This window comes from Bos mutus, chromosome 26, assembly GCF_027580195.1.
Source record: "Bos mutus isolate GX-2022 chromosome 26, NWIPB_WYAK_1.1, whole genome shotgun sequence".
Taxonomy (NCBI): domain Eukaryota; kingdom Metazoa; phylum Chordata; class Mammalia; order Artiodactyla; family Bovidae; genus Bos; species Bos mutus.
Window position 1 is genome coordinate 27028717 of NC_091642.1, and position 12177 is coordinate 27040893.

At 42.5% G+C, this 12177-nt stretch overlaps 1 protein-coding gene across 1 annotated transcript in view; it reads left to right on the plus strand.

Moving 5' to 3' along the window:
• The first annotated feature begins 5111 nt into the window (after positions 1-5111).
• The window catches only part of COL17A1 (collagen type XVII alpha 1 chain), a 46923-nt gene continuing 39857 nt past the window's right edge, over positions 5112-12177 (plus strand). Inside the window, 3 exon segments of the mRNA XM_070363591.1 lie at positions 5112-5290; positions 10042-10104; positions 12049-12093. Coding sequence (XP_070219692.1) covers positions 10053-10104; positions 12049-12093 — 97 coding nt within the window. The 5' untranslated portion in view covers positions 5112-5290; positions 10042-10052.

Sequence of the window (12177 nt, forward strand, 5' to 3'; positions counted from 1 at the left end):
GTATATGTACCACAGCTTTCTTATCTATTCATCTGCTGATGGACATCTAGGTTGCTTCCATGTCCTGGCTATTATAAACAGTGCTGCGATGAACATTGGGGTACACGCGTCTCTTTCAATTCTGGTTTCCTCGGTGTGTATGCCCAGCAGTGGGATTGCTGGGTCACTTTTAAAATGATCTTGTCTGTTTGAAATTTTCTTCATAATGACCACTGTAATTCTAGCTTGTTTTTAGTAAAATCTTGCCATCTTCAACTTCCATTCCGGGACTATTGATGTTAAGCATAAAGCAAATGAGTGTGCCATAAGGTGGCTCACACAACTCTTTAGATATAAAGTATCCCATTGCTGTTAACTAGGCCTTTGAGTTTCTTGGAGCCACACTAATAATCTGGGGCGTGGAGAAAGAACTGAATCCACAGGTCCCCCAAAATGGGGACTGTGGAATGATTCCAAATAAATGGGGGGCTACCACTGCCACCAGTAGTTCCCAACATGGGATCTGGATCTGGTGAAAAACCTCACAGGAGTTTCTTTTGGTTTTCTAGGTACCAACTGAGCAATAGCCTTTATCTGCACAAAACAAGACAAACACATTAATGTATTGGCAGCAACTAAGAGATGTTCACATGTCCTGGCCAGAAGACAGCCCTGTGTGCACCACCATCAGTTCCCATGGAACCTTGGACTGGGGAAAGGATTGGACCAGCAAACCCCAAGGAATGGGGCCTGCGATCTGCTTCCACATAAATGGAAAGCTCCAGTTACCAGCAGCAGCTACCAACATGAAACCTGAGGAAGGATTCACAACAGAACTGCAGACCAAACTATCAGCAGTGTTCAGTGTGGAATCCAGGGACAGAGCCAAGGGCTGGGTTTCCCACCTGGACAGCTGTGGTCTGAAAGGTTAGAGGCTGGGCTGCAGGAAAAACCATCTGCCAGTTCAGTTGGGTTCTGAGTAGAACCATCTACGTGCTCAAGCAAACTTGTCCTGAGGAGGAAAGCCGATTAGATTGGGAGCTTGAATGCAAAAAAGCATAGCTTAGCAGAGAGGAACTCACCAACATCCCTTGGAAACAGTGAGAAAGAAGTGAACTCAAAATGGGTTATGCGGCACCAGGCCTGAATGTTCTGAATGCCTTCAGAAGTTCACCTGGATCCCACTGCTGCCACCAATCTGTTAAAAAAGAAAAAGTTAACAGAGTAGATTTGAAGGTCTAATTGGCTTTGTTCAAAGATTCAAGAATCAAGGAGCATCTGGTCCAATAAATAGAAGCTCTCTGAGGGGCTGTACAAAATGAAAGGTTTTTATAGACAGAGGAAGGTGGGCGAGGATGTTATTAGCAAAAGATAAGAAAGAATTGTTTCAGGCCAGGTCGTTATTTTGGGGGAAAGGGAATGGCATCCTTCTTATTATGCAAATTACTTAAGTGCTGATTAGGAAATTTAGGATTGTCTACTTAAAGATTCCATTCCTAGGAAAAGTGAAAACTGCAATTAAGTCTTGGTTTGCTGTGTTGTTGGGGCAAATGACTCCATCTGGGGCTTGCTGTTTCTCTTTAGCAGGGCCAGTGGTATTTTGTTACAGCAGCCCTAGCAGACTAATACATTTAAGACCTGTCTGCCTCCACTGGACCCTGAACTCCATAATAACTGAAAATATATCTATATTTCACCACCAAATTCTCAGTTCAATGTCTGACTTCAAGTAAGAGCCAAAAAGCCAGTATATCTTTGTTTAATTCATGAATTAATGAATAAGTGAATGAATGAGACAGCATTATGTTAATTTCATGCTGAAAGCTTTCCATCTTCCAGATTCTTCAATACTCTTCTGTGAGATGAACAGCAGACATGATGAGTAACTATTTAGGGAAGTCAGGAACTTTCCAGGAGACAAGAACCCAATAGTGTCACATTCTAGACCATTGAAAGTATTCTGAAATGAGCAACTGCAGTGCAGAAATATTGGGAGCTTATGAGTGAGAACCCCATAGGGGGTGGTGCTTGTGGTCTGCTACTCGTCCACTCAGTATGAGTACCCACAGTAGCATGGTCCAGACAAGCATGGATACTATGCTACCAGAATCCCACAACTCCCCTCTAGGATCCAGGAATGATGCCTCAGATCAAGGAATCCAGATTTGACATTGGGTCCCAAGAAGATGTTATGGCTCCAAAGAACTGCCTGAGTGAGTTCCAGGGTCAGATTTCCCATATTACCAATACCAAGAGTCTCAAGTAGTTTTAGGGGGGTCCTAGAAAACCAGATGCCATCCAGTGTTCATGAGAACTTTCTAGATTGGTGCAAATTGGCCCTCCAGAAAAGTCTAAGGGTCCTATGAGTTGTACCTGGAGTTACAGGGCCTCTGGGAGTTCATATGTGTCTTTGCTTCTATAGAGACTACGTGGATGCTGATTTGAGGGCCAAGAAGGTCCTTAACCCTCCCCAACAGTATCTCTTTCCATTATTAGCTGGCTAAATGCCTAAAATCCTGTTCCTCACTTCATTCTTTGGGGTCAGTATTACTTTATCTGGTTACTTTAAAAATGTGAACCCTATGCCACCAAATTACTCTGTATTTTCAGTCATTAACATTTTACTTTGAATTAGTTCACCACTGTTTCCTTAAGGTAAGCTTGACCTGGGTTGGGGCAGAATCAGAGAAAGAGGGAAAAGGTATATATAGGGGAGTTAGTTAGTTAGTGTTAGTTGCTCAGTCATGTCCGACTCTTTGCGACCCCATGGACTGTAGCCTGCCAGGCTTATCTGTCCATGGGATTTCCCAGGCAAGAATACCAGAGTGGGTTGCCATTTCCTTCTCCAGGGAATCTTCCTGACCCAGGGATAGAACCGGGTCTCTTGCATGGCAGGCAGATTCTTTACTGTTTAAGCCACCAGCATTTGTCCGTGATATATAGGGGAAACAGATCTCAGAAATAAATCCTGTCAACTTCATAGTTTTTCTAGGGCTCAGGCTCAGACCCTGACCACAGGTCCCTCACGGGCCTGGATACACCACGAGTCACACACATTGGGATTTTGACTATTCCCATGGCAGCTGGGTTTAGAAAAGGCAGAGGAACCAGAGATCCAATTGCCAACATCTGTTGGATCATTGAAAAAGTGAGAGAGTTCCAGAAAAGCATCTACTTCTGCTTTATTGGCTATGCCAAAGCCTTTCACTGTATGGATCACAACAAACTGGGGAAAATTTTTAAAGAGATGGGAATACCCAACCACCTGATCTGCCTCTTGAGAAATCCGTATGTAGGTCAGAAGTAACAGTTAGAACCGGACATGGAACAACAGACTGGTTCCAAATCAGGAAAGGAGTATGTCAAGGCTGTATATTGTCACCCTGCTTATTTAACTTATATGCAGAGTACATGGAGAAGGCAATGGCAAGCCACTCCAGTACTCTTGCCTAGAAAATCTCATGGGTGGAGGAGCCTGGTAGGCTGCAGTCCATAGGGTCGCTACTAGTCGGACACGACTGAGCGACTTCACTTTCACTTTTCACTTTCACGCATTGGAGAAGGAAATGGCAACCCACTCCAGTGTTTTTGCCTGGAGAATCCCAGGGACGGTAGAGCCTGGTGGGCTGCCATCTATGGGGTCACACAGAGTCAGACACAACTAAAGCGACTTAGCAACTTAGCAGCATGCAGAGTACATCATGCAAAATGCCAGGCTGGAAGAAGCACAAGCTGGAATCAAGATTGCTGGGAGAAGTATCAATAACCTCAGATATGCAGATGACACCACCCTTATGGCAGAAAGTGAAGAAGAACTAAAGAGCTTGATGAAAGTGAAAGAGGAGAATGAAAAAGTTGGCTTAAAACTCAACATTCAGAAAACTAAGATCATGGCATCTGGTCCCATCACTTCATGGCAAATAGATGGGGAAACAATGGAAACAGTGAAAGACTTTATTTTGGGGGGCTCCAAAATCACTGCAGATGGTGATTGCAGCCATGAAATTAAAAGACGCTTACTCCTTGGAAGGAAAGTTATGACCAACCTGCTGCTGCTGCTAAGTCACGTCAGTCATGTCTGACTCTGTGCGACCCCACAGACGGCAGCCAACCAGGCTCCCCCGTCCCTGGGATTCTCCAGGCAAGAACACTGGAGTGGGTTGCCATTTCCTTCTCCAGTGCATGAAAGTGAAAAGTGAAAGTGAAGTCGCTCAGTCATGTTCGACTCTTCATGACCCCATGGACTGCAGTCTACCAAGCTCCTCCGTCCATGGGACTTTCCAGGTGAGAGTACTGGAGTGGGTTGCCATTGCCTTCTCTATGACCAACCTAGACAGCATATTAAAAAGCAGAAACATTACTTTGCCAACAAAGGTCCATCTAGTCAAGGCTATGGTTTTTCCAGGAGTCATGTATGGATGTGAGAGGTGGACTATAAAGAAAGCTGAGTGCCAAAGAATCGATGCTTTTGAACTGTGGTGTTGGAGAAGACTCTTGAGAGTCCCTTGGACTACAAGGAGATCCAACCAGTCCATCCTAAAGGAAATCAGTCCTGAATGTTCATCAAAAGGACTGATGCTGAAGCTGAAACTCCAATACTTTGGCCACTGATGCAAAGAACTAAGTCATTTGAAAAGACGCTGATGCTGGGAAAGATCGAAGGTGGGAGGAGGAGAGGACAACAGAGGATGAGATGGTTGGATGGCATCACTGACTCAATGGACATGAGTTTGAGTAAACTCCGGGAGTTGGTGATGGACAGGGAGGCCTAGCATGCGGCAGTCCACGGGGTCAAAAAGAGCTGGACATGACTGAGCGACTGAACTGAGCCGATCTGATGGCAGCGAGGGAGGGGAATACCAAGCTGTGGCAGTCCTCTGGCTATAAAAGGTAAGGAGGAGTAATAAAAGGTCATTTCCTTTATGCTGAACCTTTGTTCCCTTTTCCCATGGCCCATAAATGGTTAATCCCATAGCTCTAAACTGGAGAAGCTTTCTGCCTCCTGTAAAGTTTGATTCCTGGAGGCAGATTTTTTTTTAATCCTGCAAGTGTCAGATAATTGGAAGGGTGGAGTCATGCTTTAAACCTCGACACACCTTTGTCAGGACTTGTTTGGAAGCAAAGAACTGAAAGAAACAAGGGGGAGAGAAGTGAACATTTTTGAAAGATCACTCAGCTCTAACACACCTTGGCTGGGTCTGGATAAAAAAAAAAAGTGGGAACGGCAAACAGTCTAGAAGAAAACGTCAGGGGAAGAAAGAAGGGGCATTTACTCAAAGTTGTTTCCGATTCCTTCAGCATCTCAAACTAGGTAAGTCATAGGAACTTGGTGGTTCTTGCTCCTTGTGAGACTTTAATTTGAGGTTTGCCGCTGAGAACGTGAATGTTTGTCGGAGAATCTAAGATGACATCCTTTAATTTCCAGTGTTCTGTTGATGTGATTAATTGATCATAAATGATTAGTTTGACTTATATGTTCTACTCAGGGTAGGTCTTTTAAAGGGACAAGAAAGTTTTGACAGTGGGAAAGAGAATAAAAAAGCCAGTGAAGATAAAGTGAACTCTGGTGACAAGATTTCTTTGGTATTGTTTTCAGTATTGTAAAATGACTTGTGTTAAACTGTTTTATTTAGAATATAAAGAGTTTAAAATTCCTTCTCTCTCAATCTGGGTTTCTCTCTCCTTGTCTCTCTCCACCCTTCTCTACTTTCCCTCTCTCCCCTTGATAGCAGAGAACAGCTCAGAAATCAAAGTGGGGGTTTGAGTGGGGGTTTCTAGAAGTAACCCCTGAGCACCAATGTGCTCCCCCATAGTCTGTGCTGGCAGCTTCTGACTAAGCTCAAGGGGTTGGCTGAGCTTATCACACTCTACACTTACCACCCCTAATCTAAAGTAAAGTGAAATGTCTGAAATGATATAGTTAATCCAGGAACTTCCTGGAGTCTAACTTGGAACAAGAAAAAAAAAATTCTGTCACATTTTACAGGCCAATGTAGACCAAAATAAATTCATTTTGGGATGAGAACTACCAGTTTAGGTATCTCACAGACCACATTAACTACTAACTGACAATTTACCACTTTACTTTTTTGAAGTGTTGGCAAATCCTCTAGCGCCTCATTTCTTTGAGAAGCAGCTAATCAGTAGCTTAATAGTTGGATTTGTTCTTTCCATAAAATGTAGGGAGATTTTTTAAAGAAATCTGTTTGGAGAGCGGAATCATTTCTCTTACCCCCATATGCTTTCTCTTAGAGCTAAGGCACAAATCTAAGTTGAAACTAAACTAAATGTACAGCCCCCAGTGGAGCCCTTTTGAAAATCAGAGAAGGCTTGCTTTACTCTCAGCCCCTTCAAAACACTCCCACGAATCTGATCAGAGTTAACATGGGGGCACTTAAAGCGAGGAGTCTTGCTTGAAGCTTGGATAGAAACCCAGATTGCTGAAACCGCTCTGACCTAAGAACTAACCACATTTTAAAATTATGCCTGACCAAAAGAAGTTTGCATCTGCCTGGTTTGGCTCATTTGCCATTGTTAGTGGTAGCAGGATTTAACCAAACATGGCTGTAAACAAGCAGCTTAATCACCAAGCTAGGGCCCAAGCTCCCCCAGCCCTGGTTATGAAAATGGAGGATGCTAAATGCAGAGGTGGGGGCACCCATTGCTTTCCAGAGGGGTGTAGAGACAGAAGCCTCTGAGACTATCAACCCTAGGGCATGATAGGCTTGATAGGTTGATACCCCCTGCAAACTGCTTGGCCTGTCTGTGTTAACAGGGCGATAGCTAGTGGGTGGTTTTCCCACATTTTGGTTGTTTTATTGTTTTAAAATGTAAAGTGTACAAAGATTGGAGTAACAAGAGCTGTAAGGATACCTATGATTCCTTAGCAGAGGATAGGGACATTTATTACTAAAATAGAAAAACATTTCCTTCTCTGTTCCCTTCTTTGTGCTAAAGACCAAGTGTTTCGTGAATTGTTATAAGAAGGTCGGTTGAGATGGTTTTCTCTTGGTATCAGCAGTTTGGCCTTGTTTGTGCCTGGGTTACACCCCATCATCAATAGGAATAGTTTTAGGTCGATGTGACACCATTTAAATGAAGAGGAAAGGAAAAAAACTCATAAAAGTAGGAAAATGATTCTGAATTGTGTTTTCTTACATAAGAAAATGGCACAGGATCATTTTTATGTCTTCAAAAGAACATTATGAAATAACCACGAAGCAGCCCCTTAGAACTATGAATGGAAGTTAACATAACTTTGGAATTGAGAACTTGAATGACTTGCTTATCCTCAGTTCTAGTAAAGTGGCCCAAACATCCCAGAAGTTTAAAATTATGCTACTTGACTGTGCTCTCGTTAAGTAGTACTTTTGGGGCAAGGTGTTCAGATAAGCACTGCTGGGAGAGGCAGGCTCAGCCACGAGTCTGGGCATGTACTTTTCTTTCCCTTATGTTACACTTTTTAAAAACTCTCGGCACTTAAAATATTTAAGAAGGAAATCCTGTGGGAAAACTGTAGCCCCATGGGATGATCCCCATCCAGGTTTGTGCCTCAACCCATCATTTTCGCTTTGATAAGTCACAGAAAATTTCCTCTCAGCTCTGGTTGAAAGGCATTTGTCTCCTGATACATCCCTACCATTTCTGACTATTGGTCTGGGTAAAGCCAGCAGAGCTCCTTCCTTATTTCAGGCCCAAGAAATCATTGTGTAAGGCCATGGGATGTAGCCATGTAGGAGCTCCAGGCTGAGAGAGAGGTTGCATCTACCTTCACCCACCCAGGGGCCCTTCTATCTCTAGAGCACTGAGCAGTAAGGGCTCCCCTCCCTCCCATTCTGGAGGGGGGCATCTGATTTCTTAGCAGGCTAATCCTTGTGCCCTCTGGAAGTTAGGGAACTCTTGGCTTTTTTTGTTGCAAATCTTAAGGCTTCATCATTGGGACCTAAGAAAAAGATAGCAGCTACCTAGAAATGTTTGTTATATTTTTAGGTACAGAAAGAACAAGAAAACACTTGCCAGTTTGGCTGCCTAGACGCTGAGACTCTTATCAAATGGACTGGAGCTATCATCAGTCTGCCTTGATGGCTATAAGTGGAAACGACCCAGCCAATCCAAATTTATAGCTGCCAGCAGCAACTTTCATTTAAGGATGGTAATAAGTGATAACTTGTGGAAAGTTAAAGTTTCCATAGGTTGTTATGAAATATTATCCTGAAAGGAACTGTTTATAACGATTCAGGTGCTGCCATGCTAGGTGGCTCCCCACTGGCAGCCAGGGGCATGTGAACATTTAATCTCCAAAATGCCTCCTGGTTCATAGCTGATGATGAATTAAAAAAAAAAAAAGAGGTGGGGGGAGCTTCAGAGATGCCAAAGGCAATTAATGCTTAAATGGTGGATTTCAAAGAGGGTGTCAGGTTGTACGTAGATTGGTGGGACATAGGCCTACAGGAGTACAGACAGAGTCACAAGTCAGGTTTGGCCCTCTGATAAAGCTGGACTCCACTGTTAAATTGCTCATGGAGCCTCTGCTCTTCGGCTCTGGGAAACATACCTGCAAAGAACATCTGTGTCTTCTTAGCTGCAGCCAGGAATTTTTCCATGATGCCTCATTCCTTGCCTAGAGCTGCATTTAAAAAACCCCGGTGAGCAAAGAGTTGGCACATTCGATCAGGCTCTGACACTAACTGTGCGGATCTTGGTGGATTCCACCAGGCAGTTGACCAGTTGGTCTTGCGTGGTCCTGATTTTCAGTGGGGAGCTCACCCCAGGCTGCATTAGGACTTTTGTTGACCTAGATACTTTTGCCTTTGTGAATGTCCTTCCTCCATTAAAAAAAAAAAAAAAAAAAAAGACTTGAAAGAATATAATCCAAGTTAGAGTGTGTTTATTTTTCCGTTTGATTTTAAAAAGAAGTTAAAAAATTTTTGCGGGCCCCTGAAAGTATGATGGGAGTAGGCCCTGTGTCCATTGCACCTAGTGGATAAGTAGACCGTAAAGTCACCAGGCAGGAGAAAAAGACTGAAAGGAGAGATCTTCAAGAAAGGGGTGTCCTGGGTGGGAGTAGCTTGCTCCTGAATTCTAAAATCCCGATCTGAACTGCACCCAAAAGATCAAGTAGGAGGAAAGGAAGGTTGGGCAGAGAGAACCCCAGGAAAGCCAGGTTTCAAGTCCTTGCAGAGCCTGAGACTGGTGACTACAGCCAAAAGCACCCAGTTGGAACAGGGATCCTTGCCTTGGTCTCCTGAACCGTGCTCCTCCCCAGCCCAGCCCAGCCCCACCCCTAAAGCCTTGCCTCATCCCATCCATGCTTCAGGACACAGTGGACAAGATCTCAGTGATTTTTTTCTGCCCAGAGTAAGAGTGAAGGGAGAACGCAGATGACTTGTACAAATCTTTTCCTACATATTTCAACAGATTTTACATTGACTTTCTTGTTTTTTTTTTTTTTTTCCTACATAAGTCTGTAAAGAAGCATAGTAGGGCTGTTGTGTTAAAGAGAAAATTTCATGTTGTGAAGTATAAAGTTCCACACAAGTATGACAATCATAATAATTTTTATCCGGATTTCAACCCATCAAACATCATTCTCACATCTGAACTCTAAATAATGAAGCATGAATGTCTTCTATTCACAGAGCATTGTATAGAACACTGAACATTGTGGGATACATCAAAATGAATTAGCTGAAAGCACCACATGCTTTGGGAGATATTGTATTACTTGGCAAAAAGTGGAAGTTTTATAGTCAAATGTCAGGGTGCCAGATCTATGTAAGACCTTTAATGCTCAGCAGGGTGCAACCTGGTCAACTGGACCCTGAAAAAAAAAAAAAAAGATCTCAGTACAAAAGAATAGGATCCAAGCTGGAACTATTAAATTACTCCCACACTAATACAAGAAATGGGAATGACCCTTATTAAAATATATGCACACGAAAGAATTATGCTTTGAATCATGGGAATCCAGTTTTAGTTCTCAGCTTGAATAGTAGGGACCTACACTTATGAAAAGGGGTGGTAACGGACACGGCTAGTCCTGGTTTCTGGCTTTTTCTGTAGGTGGCGATGATATGGACATAACCCAGAAGAACAAACGGGATGGCACTGAAGTCACTGAAAGAAGTAAGAGCGTGATAAATGTCATTATAAAAGCGATCAAAAATTTGAAAAAAGTTAATAATTCATTCCTAATTCTACCACAACTACTGTATCTTTTTTTCTATTTATGTTTTTTGTTTTTAGTTTTTTCTTAGTTTTTTGCCTTTTTCACTGTACAATTTTAAATGTATTCCTAAATAGGCTTTATTTTTTCCTTTAAGAAGGCTTTTGTTGATTTTTTTTAATACACTTGTAATTGAAATGTGTTCCATTTTTTCTTCAAAGACCAGAATTGCCATTTCAATGTTACAGTTTTTATAACCAGCATTTGTAATGATTTCATAATATCCTGTTGAATGAATTTGCTAGAGTTTATTCAGTCGTGTTCTTATTTAGGGATACAAGGTGATGGAAATCCAAAAGAATAATATGTTATTATTAAAAGTTGGAATCACACTGGTGTCACAGTTGCAATCTACACTGAAAACTGAAAACAGGCACATTTCTTGTGTGAAACTGCCCAGATGATAAATTCAGAGACATTTAAACTGTCCCCTTAGCAGCTCTAACTCTTTCATCTATCCTGTGACTTTCATATATCTCAATAAAAAAAAAAAAAACAACTCTGCGTCCACAGACTTGGAACTCTTAAGTTAAGAAATAATTTATTTTTATGTGTCATGGAATCCCAGAAGTCCACACAACAAGAGGTTTAGTGAACGCTCAAGGACTATTATTCAAATCAAGCTGCCATTTTTGTCTCTACAAACATTTCCTTTTATGCATGTGATGCTGCTTCTGCTCCTTTAATAACCCCGTGTTGCTGCGAAGACAACCAAACTAATAGGAACACGCAGAGTGAAGAAAGAAAGGGTGACGGGTAGGAGCAGTAAGACCCGTGTGGGAGGGAGCAGTTGCCAGCACACCAAGTGACGCCCCACCATCTCCTTCATCATCTTCTTCATCCTTTTCTTTTCTCTTCTCATGAGCCATACCTGCATACATACCACATATATGCATATACTTGGGCTTGTGCACACACATATGCATGAGAAGTGTGATTTCAGAAAACAGGGGGCTCAGCTAAATAGGGGCACCTGATGTCCAACCCAGAAGGAGGTAGTGGTTGGTGATGGTCACGGTCAGAGCACAAAATTGGCCCAGTTATGGTTTCAGAATCTACCCAACCCCCATGCTGCTGTAGAGGAGAGAGTGATTCAGGAAGGCAAGAGTTTATTCTAACTCAGTTTATTCTAACTGGTGTTTTTAAAAAACACAAAAAACTTTTATGACCTCCATAGCCTCACCACGGTGGCACTTGGCACCTTCTCCATTTCAGGAGGCAAAGGGACTGATTCTCAAGTCTGTCTTGGATATTCACCTGTCCATGATTTCACCAAGCACCAAATGTGACTTATCAACCCCCTTCCTTCATACATCTCCTCACACTCAGGCATGGCCCTGAAGATTTTAGAATGAATTATGCGCCCTTGAGATACCCCCAAATTCACAGAGAAGTTCAAGGTCATTATCCACATCACAGTGGAATCAGCCAGGAAGATGTACTGGCCTCAGCTGGACTGGGTGACAGTTCAGAAGGGACAGTGCAGAGAAAAGTGGCTTAAGGTTCTGACCCTTCTTCAAAGGTGAATCCAGGCCTGAGCTAGATCTAATTGTTAGATGAGAGACATTAATGCACAGTAACTCATTTTTCAAATCAGTGGGTTACTAACTACTTTTGGTCCCAAAGAAATATAAACCTATTTTCTAGGTACATTAAGTCCCATTGTTATTGCACCTATTTGCTTTTACAGAAGGTCAGATCAAATCCCTTGAAGCACAAGTGTATAAAAATCTACCTTGAACCTAACTTAATGTGCTGAGCTTATGAAAGATGCAAGACCTTGCCAAAGTGGAGGAATTTCAGTGCATTATGTAAGATCTCCTCTTTTCTTTGTCTTTTTCTAGTCATCACAGAAACAGTAACTACAAGACTTACATCCTTACCACCAAGTAAGTGACTTATTTTGAGAACTTGCATCTCACTAAGGCTCATGTGAAGGGCTCCACGTGTAACCTTTCTCATGGGCTCTCACT